General features: G+C 37.6%; 1 protein-coding gene and 1 long non-coding RNA gene across 2 annotated transcripts; both read left to right on the top strand.

Moving 5' to 3' along the window:
• Positions 1–110: 110 nt before the first annotated feature.
• Positions 111–18,411, top strand: gdap2 (ganglioside induced differentiation associated protein 2). Its single transcript, XM_083538175.1, has 14 exons — positions 111–614; positions 2,703–2,935; positions 4,169–4,308; positions 4,459–4,612; positions 4,917–5,005; positions 5,093–5,169; positions 5,441–5,600; positions 7,114–7,264; positions 7,497–7,573; positions 8,375–8,451; positions 8,588–8,727; positions 10,546–10,600; positions 11,162–11,305; positions 17,239–18,411. Exons 2-14 carry the CDS (start codon positions 2,730–2,732, stop codon positions 17,254–17,256), a joined length of 1,488 nt encoding a protein of 495 aa, XP_083394301.1. The 5' UTR covers positions 111–614; positions 2,703–2,729; the 3' UTR covers positions 17,257–18,411.
• Positions 15,176–15,472, top strand: LOC310724330. Its single transcript, XR_014533042.1, has 2 exons — positions 15,176–15,265; positions 15,305–15,472. It is a non-coding gene; the product is annotated as an uncharacterized lncRNA (long non-coding RNA).
• Positions 18,412–20,676: the final 2,265 nt, after the last annotated feature.

The raw sequence follows: 20,676 nt of genomic DNA, 5'->3' as shown, positions 1-20,676 counted from the left end.
ATTGATACACAATTATCGTGTAGTCGTATAAATACAATGATCTCACTTCTATTGCATTGTAATGTTGCCTTTTTAAATAAGCTCTACATCCTTCGATTACTTTGGTCTGCTTATTTTCTGGGCTCCTCTAACAATATGTGCTTAAAATAAGTTGTGTTGTATGTATAATGATTGAACATATATGTTTTTAAATATTTTACGCGATTTGGTTCAATTAAAAAGATAACAATGCAGATATGTTCTGGGGGGAAACGATACAAAACGGTACTATTTGGTAAGCAGTTTTTTTCGCATCTATGGGATATTAAGATTTTTGCGAGGGTCCCTTAGAGGGACAGATCCGGAAGTGTACGTGTATTTTTTACTGGGGATCAGCTGACTCCACGCGCTACATAACGCAGAGCGTTTAAGTGGGAATGGGAAATATCAGGAAATGTGAATAACATTTTGAACATTTTCCGCAATGCCAAGGCTATTGGGCTATTATAAGACGTGCATTCACTGTTAGAACAGAGTAATCTGTGTGTTTGTTGTGTATTTGGAGGCAGACTTCCCTTGACTTAGTGTAGTTGGCTGTACTTGGACCAGACTGCTGCTCCATTAGGATTATAGAGGTAAGTAGTGAATACGAATGTAAATGCAGGTTTGTTTGTTTATTTATAGAGTCTGATAGCATTGGTTTTTTTTTATTGTTTAGGTTTTCTGTACACTGCTGTTTTGCTGGCACGAGCTTTTGCCATCAGTCTTGAGTCAGAAGTAAATTTACATAAGTCATTACTACTGTTTGGGTTGGAGATGTTTTCTGAATCAGCCTTGAGCAGAATGCTGTAAAACACACGTCCTGGTTTGGTATTAAACACTGCACTATAACGCAATATTCATCACTCTAATAGTTCAAAATCTGAGATTGTTCCCAGTTCCTTGTTTTCTGGATCTTTGGAGGTTCCTTATTATAGTTGTGCTGCACATGACCTGGATATATAAGTAAGGCGATGAAAAGCCTCATCTGAAACCTCAAATAAAGTTCAGCTAACATTGACATTACATCAGGGTGTCTGCATGTTTATGTAACTTCCTGGTTAATCACCAGATTTTGTAGCTGGCTTTGTAGTTTAGGTTGGACTCTGGTCTCGTGGGGCTGCTCACCCCAGTAGTGTTCTACATGTCAGCTAAACTTTGTATTAGGTTTAATTTTCCCTGAAGGACAATTGCAATCAACCTGCAAGATTATATTTAAGAATGCATTACAAAATGTATTATGTATTAAAGCACATAGACTTGAATTGTGCCTTTAAATCTCTTGCAGCAGCGTATTCAGGTGTGATTTGGTCTCAGTGGCATAATGAGGTTTTGTTATGTGAATTTCTCTTAGATGGAAAAAAATATTAGTGTTAGTATGATGTGGCTTAGCATGTCTTAAATCATGAGCAAGAAGCCTTAATATTCTTAATGATTCCAATTCCAATGTTAAGACGAACAGCTTTTTTGATTTATCAGCTTAAAGTATCCCTCTGCTGACTGTATTGAGGTAGTTTGGTACTGAATTATGTTCACTGACTTATATGAACATTTCCACATCTTCCTCACATTGTACAATAATGTTTAGAAATGCAAGTTACAGGAAGACTGACACGGTGTTGCAGAAACGCAAGCTTCGATTGTCTGTCAAAATGCAGGGTTTTTTTTTTGTCTTTGTGCAAATTGCAAACGTTTTCTAGGGCTCCTGATTAGGACAATACTCAAGCAACTCAAATATAATGCATATGCTGGGGTTTGTGATGAAGTGGTGAAGCTGAATTTAGGCACCTTGAATGTGGAAGTCATTTGGAAGGACATATTTAATGGTTGTAGATGCAGGATTAACAGAGAGGGTCAGGCTAATGGGTCGTTTGAGTGGCTTGTTTCCAGCACAATTGCAGTTCACCTGGTAGACTGACTTCTTTCTTATCTAAGAAACAATTTGGCAAAAATTAATGATAATATATACTGTGCTCCCACAACTTTCTGCTTCCCTTTAATCTAGTCAGTCAGCCAGAATCTTTGCTGTCTGATGGTTGGGTATTTATTTTGGACTTGACTCACAAGATGAACGTTGCTCTGAAGTCTTTCCTTCTCAGAATCTCTAATGACTTCTTCAGAGTGGAATTCAATTATGATGATGGTTCTGGTACAATTCCATCTCCAAACTTCAAGCCAGGGACTGAGTGCTTCACATATCTCTCATCAGCGTTTTTCTTTATATATAGATTTATTGCAAGTCCATTCTGACTAGTGATTATCTGTCCTATTATTGAAGAAATGGATGCTGATCGAGGCATTTGCACATAATTAAAATGCCTAACTTCTAATTAAATGCAGTTTAATTATTTACAGTTTCTTCTTTTTATTTTTTTAATTGCTTAAAAGTTTTTTTTTTGGCAGTCAGAAAAATAAAACCTGGTGATGCATATCTTAGACTTGTCTTGAAGTCACCTGTATATTGAAGGGACATCTGTTACTTGCTAGCAAGTAACATCATAATATGGTAATATGGCAACAGTAACATCATAATATGGTAATGTCCTTAATGTTTGTCCAATTATTATTCCCCGATGTCTTATTGATTTTTTAATATCACTGTTCTGTTGGCTTTATGTGTTGTGAAAGTATTAACATGCTCACGGGCTTCCTAATAGAAAGTGTTTAAATGTGTTTGTCTTCAGTTCAACACTGCCCTGTGGATCAGCAGCATGGATCCATTGGGCACTCGCTCTCAGTTTGTTTATGTGGAGACTCTTCCCACCTGGGACCAGCCTGAAGAAGTGGTTGATGGCAATGAGGAAGCAAAGTCTTATCATAGGGATGAGGTTGACAAACTGGCTGATGCAAATCATGTAAACGCTCCAGATTCTCCATTCCCATTCAGAGAGGATATCAACAGGAAAATTATTGTATTGTAAGTCACATAGCAATAATGCATCATTATTGTATTCCCCACAATGCTTTCTTCAGCACTGAAAAACGTTTTTTCTGTTGAAAATATATTTTTTACTATTCCAGGTAGGGGGTGAAACAGTACACAAAATCTATGGTTCGGTACATACCTCGGTTTATAAGTCATGGTTCGGATCAGTTTCAGTACGGTTAGGGGGCTAAAATGCAAAACACAAAATTTCTTGTATTTTTTTTAATGCAGTTTATTATATTAACATTTGTGATTAAGATTTAAACAATTTACATATTTTTATTTCAATGAAATGCCTGCTTGGTTAAATATTATATAAAATAATATTTTATAATATTTTATAAAAATTAAATAGAATAAATCAAATTAATGCAATACATGCAATAAAATTGAGTCATCGGTTTAATTGGCACAAATTAATTAAATAGAATTTAATAAATGGAAATATTTAATTAAATAGTAAACTGTTGTTGGACCCCATTTGGGTAACTAAACAAACCTGCGGTCCGCCACTTAATACGTTCCTCTCAGAACTTAGATTTTAACTATGTTGCGCACGTAAAAAGGATTACCGAAATCTCTGTACCAAAAGATTTTGGTACGAATATGTGTACCGTTACATCTAATTCCAGGATATTGTTCAGTCAATCACTGTAAATATCTTTCAGCAATGTGATTTGCTCCATAAGAAATGTATTTTAAAAGAATGATTCTAGTGCTTCAACCATTCAACAGCTTCTTACATTGAAGTACCCCACAATCCTCTGCTTCCCTCTTGTTTTTAGTGCACATGAACACATGATTGCATGAGCTCTGTCTCATGCAGCTTAGTAGGATTGCAGATATTTTGCACAACTCCGGTTTTTTCTTCTGTTGCTTTCGCTACTGCTTTTTTAAACAGCTACTGTAAAGTTATGAATAATTCTTTATGTAACAGTTTAACATATGCAGCACAGGAGATTAATGTTTGTGATCACATCTTTCCTGTTCCTGTTTGATTAGCCTCCAAAGAAATGTAACATTTTGAGACATTAGTATAGTTTTATATACTAAGAATCTGCCTCTTAGTCTTATTAGTCGTCATCTGACAAAAAGTGGAAAATATTTTTGAAAACTGGATGAGTAATATTTTCTGTTAATTATAACACCTTCCATTTCAGCTCAAAGGAGTGACTTTAATGTTCGTTATTCAATCTGCTCCTCCGTGGTGTTTTATCATTACAGCAAAGGAGACGTGGCACTTTTGAACTGCACTGCCATTGTGAATACGAGCAACGAGACCCTTACAGACAAAAACCCGATCTCAGAGAGCGTTTACAGACACGCAGGCCCAGAGCTCAGGGAAGAACTTTTTAAACTGAAAGGTAGGGGGCACTAATGAGTTTCAATCCAGAAGACAATCAGCAACACAAGTATTCCTGTTATCTTCCTCTTTTCTTTCAACAGTTTTTGTGCACTTTGGAACTGATATATGTTTTACATTCTGATAGGATTGTGTGTGTGTGTTTTTGCAGGATGTCGAACAGGGGAGGCAAAAATGACAGAAGGCTTTAACTTGGCAGCTCGATTTGTAATACATACGGTTGGCCCCAAATACAAACCCAAATACCGCACAGCTGCTGAGAGCTCCTTATACAGCTGCTATAGAAATGTCATGCAGCTTGCCAAGTAAGTATTATGTCACACAGTGGGGAAATTAGCACCCAAAAGTCACTTTCTCGCACAGGTAATAGAGTTTAGGAAGTTCTTTTGAACTCAGGAGCTGAGGATGAACTTTTAATTGCTGTCATTAGTGTTCTTTTATTTCTCCCATGAGCGCTTCATAGTTTTTTTGGTCTTTATTGGAAGTGACTGATGACAGAAGGAGTTCTAGCTGACATAGCAGTTTCATAATTCAATCACTGCTGCGGTTCAGGTAGAGACTGTATGTAAATCGAAGTCTGATTGTATCTCTGTTCACATTGCAATCCAGGGAGCATGGTATGGCCTCTGTAGGTCTTTGTGTAATCAGTACTGCAAAGCGAGGATATCCCGTCGAAGATGCTACACACATAGCCTTCCGTAAGTCGCATTCACAAACTAAACCATTCACCAAAGAAGAAACGGACTCAATGTTAATAAAGTGTTGTATTGCATATCTTCTGTCAGGGACTGTGCGGAGGTTTCTGGAGAACCACGGAGAAAGCATAGAGGCTGTAGTGTTTGCAGTATCAGATACCGAAGAGGTCTGTTCCATTTCTTATCAGCAGTTTAGATCATGCAATGTGTGTTAATTATGTGCAAAGTGAGATTGGTCTGGTTGTTATTTTGAAGCTGTCTTTGTTGGACAATTCTGTTTGGACTGTAAACTATTTAGAAAAACCTCAATTTAAAGTTTTGCAACAAAGTTACAGTTTTGGTCATTTGTAAGATATAAATCACAGAATAAGGGGCTTGCGATTTACATGATTTATATTTAACTGTGATGTGTGTTTCTGATTGCTGCTTGCTATTCAGGCTGTGTATAAGAAGTTGCTGCCACTTTATTACCCACGCTCAAAGGAGGAGGAGAGAGCCAGCCTGCCTCTACTGCCTGACGACATCGGGAATGCGGAAGGGGAGCCGGTGGTGCCTGAGAGGCAGATCCGCATTACTGAGAAGCCTGGCAGCCTGGATGGTGAGTCCCAGCTAACTTGGCATCCATGTTTCAGTATGTGTACAACATGCTCAATCAGTTCAAAGAAAGTAAATAAGCTTTACACACAACTGGAAAACCTTGGAACTATATGCAAATATTTTAATATTTTAATATGACTGTGTTTTAAACATGTCTAGCCGAAAGAACTATTCAGCATTTAATATGACCTAAAGTGCAGACTTTCATGGAACTGCAAATAGTCTTCCAAAAACTATTCATTAATCATGTTTGTTATTTCCAGCTTTCTGTCATCAGATTTGCCAGAGTCTTTCTTTAGGGAAGGGTATTTTTTTTTTTTTGTCTTGGTTTTTTTTTTCATGGGAAAATGTTTTGCTCGCAGTGATGAAAGGTTAGTAATCTATATCTGAGAAAAATGGAAGGCCTTTAGTCTGTCCTGCTAATGCAGTCAGACAAGCTCCCGGTTGCTGCGGTGTGGATTTAGGTGAGTCTAATTGTTAAATGAACCATTTCTTCCTCTCTTGTCATCCATCTTCTGTGAGTGCTGAGTGGTGTTCTCAGGAGGCCCTTTTCAGCTGGCACACCATGATCTATCACTCAAAATCTACAAAACCCAAATTAGTCTGCATTCAAGGCGTTGTAGCAGTGTATAATACGGGGTTTGTATGGTGACTGCCTGGCTTGCTTGTTGCCAGTAAGTTTACATGGAAGTGTTTGTCAATGCAGGCTTGCCAGCTATTCTCTCAAGCCCAGATCCTGTGGCCTGTAGTCCAGCTGTGTCGAGGTGACCACCCCTCCTTTGAGTTATCGATCCAGCTCAAACAAACGCATTAGCCGCTCCCAGTAAAAATAAACACACACTATCTCTCTGCCTGCACTTGGTGCTGTGGTTTATGATATGAGAAGACAGCCAAAATTCTCTGTGTGAAACTGTTTCTAAAGCCTCGACTGTTCGGAGCAAATTCAAGTAGTTGAGCGTATGAAGTGGAGGAAAAGGATCGTGTGGTGCTGTTATCAGAAAACCAAAATCTCAGTTTCTTCATTAAATTTGATTGGGCCTTGAGACTCTGGCCAAAAATACTTCATTTCTAATACATCTGTTCTTAATTTAGTCCTGATGTCGCCTCAGTTTTCAGCTTCTCCTTCATTAAAGAAGTGTGGTACTCTTTTTCAACCATGACTGGGTTTTCTTTTTTTTTTTTTTAAGGTTCACAAGAAAAGTCGCACTTATAGTAATTCTAGAACGGAAGAGAGCGGAAACAATCTTCATGGTGCGTGTGTGCCTCTGTGATTGAAATATTACGGTAGACCTGCAAGCTGGATGAAATTTAGAGCAGAGAATTACGCGGTCCTCGGTTTCTACGTCCAACACTAAGAATTATGATTAAGGGGGTCGTAGGAATTTTTTTTTTGGCCATATCCGATTTAGCAGATCATGCCTGTGGAAAAACATGGGCTTGTACATGGGATGTAATACTATACAGCTATATTCGCTGACGACAAAATGTCAACTTTGTGTCTTTGTGTGTTTCAGGTGGCTCTGAGGATGATTCTGAAGACTCAGACATGGGACTGGTGGGTAATCATGCTTTTGCAAGAATGGAAGGAGACGTGGATAAGCAGCGAAGGCTTATTCTTCAGGGTCAGCTCTCAGACGCGGCTCAACATAAACAGCACCAGAGGAAGTAAGGACTTTCTCCGTACTGCAGCGGTCTTTATTACAACACATATACTTTACATACATGAAGTAACCGTCATGATCTCTGGCGTCTGGGTTTCTGATGACAGTTTAAAGCTGAATCTTAAAACAATAGCATTTTTTTTTATAAGTCCCAGAGTTAAATCAGAATATATATATTTTTTCTTATCTCACGGCATTATTTTAACTTTACTCAAGACTGTATTGTCATTTCGTAGTTATAACCGTTGGCTGTGCAGAGCACGAGCAGAGGACCTCTCGGACATAGCAGCGCTAAAGGCCCTATATCAAACTGGTTCGTTTCAGCTTTCAGTTCTTTTTGTTAATCATTTAAGTGTGTGTGAACATATGATCCTGTCCTGATTCAGAAATGTGAAATTAACGAGGACATCCGTGTCTTATTTATGAAACTCTTTCTATCTATTACTGTCTCTGTCTCTTTCCAACACACTAACTCACACCACCCCCCCACCCCCCTTATTGTATTGTTTCTGCGCACATGTGTGTGCTGGATCCTCTCACTGCATGTGTTTGCTAACTGGGCAGGAAGCCTTAGTTCCAGCTCATTGAGCACACCAGCGGGGATTCTGTAATCCGTTTCTCTCGGTTCACAATTTCGGGATCAAAAATAGACACCAAAGTAATGGTTGCTGGGGTGATGTTTTCGATCACCTCTAAGTTGCTCAGGTTGGGTAATGTCATCGCTGTATGTGGTGATCTACCCCACCAAGGGTAAAACAGACACCTCTTTGTCACTGTGTATGTTTTAGCTGGAGGACAAAACAATGTAATCACTAATTACAAAATAACATTTAAAATGACGAAATGATAGAAAGACAATAATGCATAGAAATATTAATACACTGTTGATTGGCATGAGCTCAGTAATTGGCTACTTACCACTTTTGGCTAAAGGGGGACACACTGCAATTGTATTTATGTCCAAAATATATAATTTAACAGTAATTCGCTAGTAAATTGACCCAGAAGTTGCCAAAGCTGGTTATGGAAATATTTTAATGATTGAAACAGTCTGAAGGAGGATCTCTTTTTTTTGTATGGTCATTTGCCTAAGATGTTTTTTTTTTGCTCACAGGTGTCGACTTGTGTGGCAGAACGGTTATGGTGGTGGTAGGCAGAAACATTCCAGTAACTCTCATTGATATGGAGAAGGTAAAACAGTCAGTTTTATACATTTTATATCTGTTACACATGTTAATACAAACCTATCATTACCACATGTTCAGCTTTGATGTATTTTGTGTGTGTTTCTCTCTCTCTCTCTCGCTCTCTCTCACTCTCTCTCTAGGCTTTGTTATATTTTATCCATGTTATGGACCACATCACAGTAAAGGAATATGTGGTGGTGTATTTCCACACACTCACCAGTGAACACAATCAACTAGACACAGACTTCCTAAAGAGACTCTATGACATTGTTGATGTGAAGTAAGACCATTTGTTGCATTCCATTATTTATTGCAAAAATGTGAAAATTCTCCTCAGACTCCACCCAGAGTCCTTATAAGCCTTTGTGAAGTGATTTTGTTTAGGAAAATCAACACTATTTCTACATGAAGGAGTGAGCAGTAAATGAAATAACCTTGATGGGATTTGATTAGCATTTTTAATTAAAAATATGCTTGCTTAATCATTTTTTTGTTGTTGTTCAAAACGGCAACACTGCAAAGCATATACTTTACACACATTTGGGAAATGAAGAGGCTTTTCTAAAACTCTGCATGATCTAGGGCAAGGATTCTGACCTTCCCGTCTCATCTGCTGTATGCTGAAGAGGGGTGCAGCCAGTTTGTGTTGCCTTTTCGTACCTGCTCTGTTGTCACCCTCACTACTCTGCCACAAATTGTTGTTTGAATACAGCCAAGAGGATGTCGTTTATTCTCAGAAGAGAGAAATGAAATAGCTGTTGTTTGGCACCGTTTGAGGAAACTGGAAGGGGATTTTTGGCTTAAGTTTTGGGACTGACTCTATTGGCTTTGACACGATATATATCGGTGCACGTGTCATCGCCAAATGGTGTTCTCCCTCCATATGAGTAAAGGTGTGTGTAACTGGTGGTGTCATGTTGGGAATGCTATACTGTAGAATTTCTGTGTACTACAGAGCAATCTGTTTTGATTTAATGTGACATAATTTTAGAAATGAAAGTCCAGGCTAGGTGCTTTCCTGGTTTTGGGTTTCTGTTTGGTGGTTTAGCGGTAATAGGAAGTTATGACTGAGTATGAGACCATGAAGCATACTTTAGGTTTTTCAGGATGCACTCAATGCACTAATGCCTCAAAAATAGAAAACAGAAGTTTACATGGTTAAAAAAACTCACCAGTGCAATAGAGTGGGAATATTACAAAGCCTCTCACATTTAGGTAGTTTTATTTTTCTTTTCGTAGAACTTCTAATGGGGGCGGTGGGCCTCTCTTCCTTCTTGTGACAGTTTTACAGTACTTCGTGCTTTCTTTTTATTTTCTCTCATATTTGTTCCATGAATTTAATTTTCTCTAGTGTTGCACCATATGTGTTCAGGAAACAAGATGTGTGTGGAGATCTTTCACATATGAGATTCTTATCCTGGCTTTGTTTTTCACTTTTACATCCATAGAACTTTGTGTCCGGTGGCCTGATCTCATTTTCCACTGGATTAGAAAATACTAAAACACTCCAACCATATGAGTTTTTGACACTCTTCAAACGTTTTTTTATTCTGTTTGGATTTAGTTGGAGTGATTGTCATTTATTCATATCAGTTTCAAACTGCCAAGTTTGTCAGTATCTTGCATGATGATGTGCTCCAGAGTGCTATGAATGTAAACAGTGTTATATTGGAGAACACTGGTAGGGTTTTGCTTCAGCTGTGAGCACATGCAGCCTAGTGCCATTAAAAGGAAGCTGAGGAAACGAATGGCTCTCTGTAACAGCTCTTTTAGGTTCACAGAGGATTTGGATTGGATGTTGTGTCCTTTGTGGGAAAGGTGATGGGAAAGTGGGTGTCCTTTGTGAAGAAAAATGTGCCCCTAAATCACTCGTTCCCACATTTGGACTACAGCGTTGGCGATAATCCTGTGTCATGGACAGCACTGTAGTCTAAAAACATCTTAAACATTTGGAAAAGGCAGTTATTGTTGGATACTGTTTTAATTGTAAATTTTTTGGTAAAATGTTATTTAAGACTAGTTTTATAGGTGATATAATGTGTGAGTAATTTCCTTTAGAATGTTGACTATAATAAATGCCCCTCCGTGTCTTTTCCAGGTTTAAAAAAAATCTGCGGGCTTTCTACTTTGTTCATCCCTCGTTTCGCTCCAAGGTAATTTGTTGATGCGGAAATGCTTGTTCCTGTTTTAAAATGTCAGGCTTGGTAAAGTATTTCTGTCTACAGTGCAGTGTTGTATGCGCAATGTGATTTTGACTTCTCTTTCTCTAAATCATAGCAGCAGCATTTCCATATGTTTATCACGTATGCACAAATCATGTGGGAGACTTCATGAGGATTTATGGAATAAATACAACACAAGTTCTTACCTAGTGCACTCTCTCAGTATGTAAACTGTAGATTAATTCAACAACAGATAATTCCCCTTAAGACTCGCTCCTTCTAGTTTCAACTTTTTTTTTTTAATGATGATCAAAACAGATGCAACACCAACCGAGTTCAACATTATATGTTTTACAAGGACCTATAACAGTGCACAGACCGTGAATCCATGTTTCATTATTTTGGTTTCATACAGAAAAGCCTCATTCTAATTTGCCTTTAGTTGCATAAAGACCATATTTGAGGAACAGAGACATTTGGTTAATGTTTTGGTTAATGCTTTTAAGAGAGTCCAGAAAATGGTACCCAGCAACTGTTACTTCATTGTTTCAGGTTTCCACATGGTTCTTCACTACATTTAGTGTTCCTGGGATAAAGGGAAAGGTCCATCACATTGATAACCTGCAGCAGCTCTTTACTTGCATCCTACCTGAACAGATAGACATCCCGCCCTTTGTGCTGGAGTATGACACCAGGGTGAGCCTGCATAAACACAAGCACAAAAACACAAACACAAAAATAATGCCTTGAAGGATAATAAAGAGCAGGACCATGCATACATTCAGAAGACCCATGTTGGGCCATTTGTATGTGTGACAAATGGCCCAACATGGGTCTTCTGAATGTATGCATGGTCCTGCTCTTTATTATCCTTCAAGGCATTATTTTTCAATGCCTAAATACACTAACTGGCCAAACATTTGTGGACCCTGGACCATTGCTCTGACATGTAGGCATTATCATCTAGACTGCTTTTAATGCTGTAGCAGTAAAAAAAACATTTAATGAAACTAAGAGGCCCAATCCTCTTAAATCATGATAATTTTTCTGTGGAATTCAATGGAAGAGCACAGATCACTGAACTGAACCTCAAGAGAGCACCTCAGTCTTTCTTGGCCAATATCCATGACTGACCTCACTAATACTGTTGTTGCTGAATAAAATAAAGAATCAAGTAGAAGACTTTAAATGAAGTCATTGCACTGGTTGCATTGCATTGGTTACGTGTCCACAGACTTTTTTTTTACGTCGCAGTATACTTTTAGGCAATGGGATGCAATGAGTTTTAATTCATCCCAAAGGTGTTCAATAGGATTGATGTCAGAGCTTTATAGCAGGCAACTCAAGATCGTCCACTCCAAATCTTCATGGAGCTCACCTTTTTATGCACAGCGGCACTGTGATGCTGGTGAACAGGTTTGAAGTAAAAGTACCACATGGTAACAGTTTGGGGAAGAACCACATATGGGTGAAAATGTCAGGTGTCCCAAAACCTTTGTCCATATAGTGTATGTGGAGAACAAAATTTAGTAGTAGTTAATTTTATAAAGGCGTTTTCCTTGAGCTCACGTTTGAATGCTGGCTAATGTTTTTTCTAAAGTAAATATGAGATTATCACTGCCTAGATCAACACGTAGGATAAATTTGGGCCAATTTTCTACAAATACCTACAATTCATACGCGTCAATATTTACGTTTTGTTGGTGTTTGGAGATTTGTGCATTTAGAACGAGACCTGCGGCTATTTAAGTCGTGCGAGTCATGATTTCTAAGCTGTATTGTGCTAAAAGAGTGTAGCTGTGGGAAAAGGAACTTCCAGGTTTTTTTTGGAAGCTGTAATAAGCATAAGTAGGGCCAGACTAGTATCAACATGTTCGATCATTATAAGGTCAGTGAAAGTTTTTCCCCCCATTGTGTTACCGTTGTTATGTTTTGAGCGAGTAATGTGTAATAAAGCATTCTTGCAAGTGAAGGTAGTGCAAGAATTTTCTGTGGTGATTTTTTTTTCCCTTTATGGTGAATAAAAATGTGTAGTAGAGAGCCGAATTTAATCTATCTGTTTATCTGTCTGTCTATCTGCCTGTCTGTTTATCTTTCCTTTCATACATTTTGTTTACTCAGTTATATTTTTTTTAGTGATTATGTAAATTGCAGATTTCACCGCAATGTATTATGCAAATCATATTGTTTTTTGCTTTATGCATCTAAGAAAGTAGGATTCAGAAAAGATGCATCAGTTAATAAGAGCTGGGGACACAATGACAGCAGCTCGATTACAGCTGAATGTGAAATAAAGCATCCCATGCCTTTGTACACTGGACCCTTGAGTCATATTAGCAGGGTTGTGGGGGTTTTTTTAATGCAAAATTCAACTAATTATTTAACAACAGATCGGGCATATATGCATGCCATGGTGAAAAAGCAGACTTTTTTTTTTCTTCATTATCTTGTTTTAAGTCTTATTGTGCAGTTTGTGAGATGTAGTTAGGGTGAAAAAAAATGTTCTCCCTGTGAAACTTTCAAACCATGGCCATGTTTAAATAGCCGTGAGTGTTGCATTCACATGCACATTTTGTTAAATGCTGCTGAGATTCTGTAGATTCGATGATTCTGCTAACAATTACTGTGCGTTAAATCCATTGAAATTGAAAAACTAAGGCTTATCTGACAGCAATGTTTATTTTTGAAAGGTCAAAATTACATCAGATCCATATCCAAGATTAAAGCAAAATCGGAATGTTGTGCATCATGCTCACTGCATCCCATTGATGTTATTATAATATATTAGTTCATAAAATTAGAATTTATTCGAGCATACAAGAATATATTTAAATGTAAATGTAAACATATTTACCAGCTGGGCAGTTACGGATGAGAATATGCTGTATGATGTACAATGTAAACATTGTGTAAAAAAAAAAAAAAAACCCTGCCTATCATACAGGATACATATATTTGTTAGTTTTTTCATTTGAGGAGCTCTGGTGTGCAGTCAGCATTCCTGTTTAGCCCAAAGGTGTTGAGTGGGTTTGAGGTCAGCATTCTATGCAGTACACTGCAGTTTATCCACTCCAGATGTCTTCATTGATCTCACTTTGTCCATAGGAGCATTGTCATGCTGAAACAGGTTGGGCCTTAGTTCCAGTGAAGGGAAATTACAATTCTGCAGCATACAGACATTCAATTGAATTGTGTGCCTGTTAAATACTTTAGGGAAGACCCACATTTGAGTATGATGGAGAGGTGTTCACAAACATTTTGGCCGGTGTATTCCAATTAATAGACCCACAGAACATAAACATTATTAGTAATATCATCATTATATAGTACAATCTGAATCCAACCTGATTTAAACTGTTTAGTTTGTTTCATCTGTAGTTGGAAGGCCATTATTTTCTAAACTATACATCATAGCATTACATTGTCAACTGTATAGTTTCAGGGGAAACCTTATCGTAGCTCCTGAGAAAGGCAAAAGTTTCCTATTGACTGTCATTTTCTCCCTTTGGCTCTAATCACGTTTACATAATATACACTTTAAAAAGTTGGCAGTGCATTGATTAAATATTTGCTTTGTTACTCCTGTCTCTTCTGTAACGCAAATTGTTCAGGGTTCTGTGGCACGGCCTGCATTTGCTTTTAGTCAAAAGACTGAATTGGTGAACTGGCTGTCTGAGAATGCGTGCCTTTGCGTGTCTGCACTTGGTGTGAGGCTGAAACTGGGAATGAGTATAGCTGCAGTTACTGAGTGCTATTAGACAAAATGGTGGTGTGTGTGTCTTAGTGTGAGTGAAAGAAAAAGAGGGAGGGAACAGATTTAAGGTCTAAGATACAGACCATAACACGTTTTACTCCAAAGATTTTTTTAAAACATGCCATTGATTAAAATATAAGTTGTGCACAAACCTGTAAACGGGGCAGGGGGAGGATGGCAATCTCCGCAACTTTTCTATTCTGTATATTCCTCAGTTAGTCTTTCTGGCATAGAAATGACCATTTAACACTTCTGTCATTATGTTTTAAAGACTTGGTTTTGGCCTTTTTAACTAATTGTGGGTAAGTAGTTTTGTAAGAGAACACAGCCATCCAGTCGAATGCAAAATTTACCGTTTCTCCAGCAAGGTCTGTGAGTTCTCTTGTAAGATACGGGTGTATGAATGCATGTCACTTTATCAGCAAGTCTGTGTTTTGTTTCTCGTCTTATTTATTTAACTACAATCCAGGGTTATTTTACTGGAGTAGTTCCTAGAATAATCTGATTATTTTATCTTCTTGACTTTGTTTTCTCGAAGGGAATGTTATTTCATGGGACGATTATACAGCCTTGTGGTCTGTTCAAGTCAAAATGTACCACTTATAATGTTTCAAGTGGAACTATTCTAAAACACACGAAACAAATAAAGTTTATGTGCTAAACATGGATCACATCGGCCCTCCCCATTCATAAACAAAGGGACCAAATGTGGAATTTGATGCTTAAAAAGCACATACCATACTTTTGACCAGGTATGGTATGTGCTTTTTAAGCATCAAATTCCACATTTGGTCCCAACTTACTCCTATAATTCCCTTTACTCTTCTGGGAAGATGTTCCACTAGATTTTGGAGTGTGCTTATGGAGATTTGTGCTCATTCATCCACAAGAGTGTTGGTAAAGTCAGGTACTGATGTAGGGTGAGGAGGTCTGTGGTGCAGTCAGTGTTCCAATTCATCCCAAATGCGATCAGTAGGGTTAAGGTCAGAGCTCTATAGCAGGAGATCTTCCATTCCAGCCCATTCCCCCTTGTCATGCTGAAACAGCTACTGCATTTAAAGACAATATGTACAATTGTCTACCTTCAGCTTTGCGATAACAGTTTGGGGGGGGGGGGACCCACATGTTTTTCTTTCAATCATTTTGACTTGAAATATCAGGTCTTTTTTAAATCTGATTTACTCATCATTTGATGCTGCATTTTACCAATATAAAATAAACTGTTGGATTTAGCCTGATTCATTTCCACCATTTCTTATTTTCACTCAAAGGCTTGATTTTCGAAGCATCTCAATGCACGTGAAGTGAATGTGTGTAGCTTTGAGGTCACCAAAAAAAATCTTCATTGTCAATCAGTTCAAATATTTCTTGTCTCAGCTGTTCAATATGACGCATGAACAGTCCATCCGTTGCTAAATAGCAAACAGAACGGGGGGGTTAAATGTCCTAGACAACAACTTGACAATGCATGACAAGCCCATAAAGGGCTTTCGTACTCTGACTACCTTTTCGAGTGTTAAAAATCATTTGGTCATGGACGTAGCAGAATAATCTGCTTTTGTTCTAATTTGTCCTGCAGGCTTCAAAGCATGCTGCTGAGCATTACTTAACGTTGTCCTCATACCCGCTGTATGGGCAGAAGAGCTTCAAGTGCACAAGCCACTAAACCCTTGGGTTGCTCGAGTGGCCATGAAGATCTCTGCATAATCGAGTTGCATAGATTATCTTCAGTGTTTTATATATAACGGAGCTCTCAAACTCAAATTCAGCACATCTTTGTTAGACTTCATAATAGAAGTTTATGTGTTTGCTTTATTAGGTGATAACAATTTATTATTATCTGATTGAATAACAGAGAATGCAGTTAAAGTTATTGTAATCACACCTGATTGGATACCAGCTGCTGTGAGGAGAAACAGGATCAGCCAATTGGGATGATTTTTCTTCTTTTTTTGTGTGAAAGCTACTCACCAGATGGAGGTGCTGGAGTTTACTGCAAATGTAGATCGGGATTAATATTTTCTCATACAGGTATTATAAGTCTAGGTTATTAATATGGAATTGTAGAATTGCAGATTAAGGTTAAATAACTTCCTGTTCATGATGAATACATACGTTTTACGGGAAATACATCCAGATTAGGAACCAGTCTAGATTTTTTTGGGGGGGTGGATTTACATCCCACCAAAATAAATTTCCACAGAAAACACAACACACTACAATGCTTCTAAATATGTTTTTAGACGACAGTGTGATTTTTGCATTATGCACACGAGTGTTGATTTTAATCCATGTTTTAGTCGGTGGTTGAGCCGGCTACATTAAAACCCAGAGTGCATATATACACAGTTGGTTATGGTAACCGCCTTTGGCTATTTTCAAAAAGCGGGGAAGACACAAGCGCTTGTGAGTTTTAATTAAGCACAAGGGTGAGATGAGTATCACCCTGGAACGCAATCATCTTTTCTAAGAGGTTTATATAATCTCAGAGGATGAACAATAGCGTAGATCTTTTCTTTTACTGTTCCAAAGGTATGTAGAATCGGTTACAAGGCACAATAAAGCAGTCCTAGAGCCTCGTGTTGGACCAAAACCTTAATAACTTTAATTTGTCACTCATCTGTACGGACAGGATAGAACACTGTGTTCAGAATTATTTCTAAATAGTAATAATTATAATAATAATAATGAGTTATTTACCAATGACTGCAGACCAGTATACCCCATTTTTCAGCAGTCTCTCTGCCCTGATTTGTCTTATACCAGATGTTTTGACTTTATATTTGTGGTTAAGTTTATGCTAACACTGATTTTTCTTCCCTTTTTTTTCCCCCTCTTTTCGTTTTTTTTTTTTCTTCTTCTTCTTTTTTTTCAGATGAACAGCTCATACTGAACTTCCCACTCATCAAGCCTGTAAAGTAAACCGTGCAGGTGATTTGACTGAGCCTTCTTTGAATGCCCAGCATTTAGTTGAGCTCACAACTGGACGTGATTTGCAGTTACACAGGCTCAGTATGGGTATGTTGGCATGGAGAAATCTGTCCCTCCCATTATGTGAAACGGCTAAAGGAAACCGACTCGATGCCCTCTCTTCCAGTCATGAAGTTTGCTGTAGACGCCGTGCTCAGGCCGTCAGCACTGGTCACATTTTACCGACTGATGCTTGCGATTGTGCGATCGAACTGAAAAGCTGAAAATTGTTCAATGTCCTGAAAACTCTATTTATTTCTTCAGTCATATTCTATTCTTATTTCACACAATGTGGTCTTGGTAAAGGTACCTACATAAGCTGCTTTGTTTTAAATATGATTACATGCAGATTGTGCTGAGAGGACCGTGGCCAAATGGAGTTAATTAAAAATGTTATTCTTTAAATATTTGAATGTAATATTTTTTTTATGTTCCCTTTATTGCACACTAATACTAAACACATTTTTTTTTTCCAAATAGAGACAGTCAGGATTTTTGTAGTATTTCTTCATTGTTTTCTTTTTAATCCCAATTTTTTGAATTGATTGCATTGTGTCTCCTTCCATAGATCATACTTTGTCTTAAATTGTATTAAATCTTTTTTTGGCGTTTATAAGCCATTTTTACACAGGTACATGACACTTAAGGCCTCTAAAGAAAAACATCTTGGTACAGGTGATAATGTGCAAGAAAAACACAGAAGTTTCAAAGTGTGATAGCAATTAAAAAAGGCATTATTTGTGAGAGGTGCTGAACTTTCCATAGAGCTATTTTGAAGGAGTATAACTGTATCAGTGTTTGAGTTGAAGGTTGCTGTGCAGATGCAGTGTTAGTCATCCTCAGTCTTGCTATTTACTTTGTGGAACTCGAAAGTGAAATGTGTTTATTGTGCAATATAGAGTCGAACTGCTCTTGCGTTTAAGACATGTATTTCTCTAATTATTCTCAACACTGCAAACACAATGTTATTAAAATCGGACTAGTTTTTTTTGTTTCTTTGTTTTTGCTTTGTATATAAAAGCATTTAGAAAATACATTTAGATTAATATATGCCACAAATAAATAACCTTTCCTCCTATAATTTGCCCTTCCAGTCATTTATCACAAGAATACTGAAACAATAATCATATCTCAGCAAGATAAGATGATTTGCTTAAAAAGAGCAGATTGTCAGTGAAATCAACACTATGCAAAAAATAAATAAATAAACTGCAATAAATGTGTTTTCAGAAGAGCTAAAGCCCAGGTGTCTGCAAGGTGTAATCAATTAAAATAAAAAGGGTGCAATTTTTTACTGTTTGAAAAACTAAACTAAATAAAGGAGGTGACATGAACAGGTGTCTAGTGGACTTTCTCGGCCACTGACGCAGTCACATTTTCCACCACACGTTCCAAAAGAACATGTTCCATTGTGAAGAAAGCCCAGCGCCCTGACCTTGATTAAAACCAAAAACGGACCATGCTGCACTTCTCCATGTCAAACTTTAACACTGTATCAAAGAAGCAAAACGTGTGAATCGTTCATCTGCTCTTTCAGTCTATTTGTTAAAAAGAAAACTGAAGTATGAAAGAATCATGTTTTAAGAAACCAGACATAGAGGTTGTAGAACTGATGAATCAGCTCCACCGTGAAGTGCATGCTTAAAGAGGAAATTAATCTTTCACAGCCCTCTCTGTGTTTGTGAGTGGGATTAGCGCAGGTGAGAAGCCATGATGAACTTTAGACACCTGGACAGAATTTATTATGCTTTTTTTGTGAATCAGCCGGCAACAAAAAGGGCTCAAGATCCTGAACAAATCAACATTAGTGTAGAGTGGAGTGTTTCACAGCATGTGGAAAACATAGGACATGTGGCCTGTGTGCTTTTATATCAACACTGTCCTCCAGTAACCTCACCACTGTGAAGTAAACAGAGATTAGAGAGATAAAAAAAAACCTGTCAATTTCCTATCCTGCTGTTAGTATGGATGACCCTGCAGTCCATACAATAAAAAAAAAACCCAACATTAAGCACAATTAGATTGATTTGGTTTGATGGATTTTTATACATGTAATAAACTTCACCAAGTTAATAATTTCAATGATCTTCAAATAATTAACCTACATCTGTTTAAAACAGTTTGGTAACATTCCCAGCATTGACAAGATGAAAATGATTTGCAAAGTGCCATAGAGGTAATTTTGTTTTCAGCAACTCACATTCATATTCAATTCTCAGTGTCTGAGTTAATTCAATTAATTGTTCAGAAAGTGGGATAAAGGGGACCATCAGTGGTCTGTAAAGCACAGCATAGGGGTCAGATATTTTCTAATATTGTTACAGTAGTGGAAACCACAACCGCACACTATTAAAGTTTTCCTTTAATTTATGTTAACACACTCCTAATGGCAGTTTAGTGTAAAAAAATAATAACAAAAACAAATCTATACTGAGAATCTAAAGAAAAGTCTAAGCAGAACAAAAAGATATACTAATACTTATATCCAATCACTTTAATGAGCTAAATGAACTATTCATTTATAAGGGTTATGCAAGCACTGCTAAGAAAACATTCCCCACACATTCCACCATCCCCACCAGCCTGGACATTTGGCACAAGGCAGATTGGGTCCATGCATTAAAGCTTTTGGTACCAAATTTTGAAACTACCACCTGCGAGATTTTTTTTTAGATCAGGTTTTGGTGAGTCTGTGGCCACCGCAGTCTCAGCTTTTTGTTGCCAGATTCTGCTGTTGTAGCTCAATCTAAGGATTCAACATGCCGTGCGTTTTGGCTTTCTGCTCACCACAAACCTACAGAATGGTTATTCAATTTACTGCTGCCTTTTTGTGAGCTAGAAACAGTCTGGCTATTTTCTATTGATCTCTCTCATTGGTAAGATTTCCTTCTGCAAAACTGACAGTCAATGCATATTTTTTGCACCATTCTGAATTATACCATTCTGTTATAAACATACAAGCCTATCTAGCACCAACAATTATTCCTCAGTCCAAATTCTAATTAGGAAATAATTATAAATGAGTAGGTGTACAGGCGTTCCTAAAAAGTGCTCTGTGAGTGGAAAATTGGATATACAGTTGTCAATGCAGTATCATGGCAACTTGTGTCTTAGGCACTAATATGTAACAACTGTAAGAAACAAGTCCACTTTTCCTTCAATTCCACTCTTAAAACTCCAAGATTTTCCAATTTTCTACGTGGCCAGCAATCAATAATCTGATCCCAATTTAAGGAATAATGGAATGTAAATATTTAGACCAGTTCACTAGAAACAGTGTTAGGAAATTTTTATATAGTCCTAAAAATGTTAAAAAACATTATGAAAATGAGTGTGGCATCTG

This window comes from Silurus aristotelis (assembly GCF_946808225.1).
Source record: "Silurus aristotelis genome assembly, chromosome: 3".
Taxonomy (NCBI): Eukaryota; Metazoa; Chordata; class Actinopteri; order Siluriformes; family Siluridae; genus Silurus; species Silurus aristotelis.
Note: the sequence above shows the minus strand (reverse complement) of the source record. Positions and strands in the feature narration are given on the sequence as shown.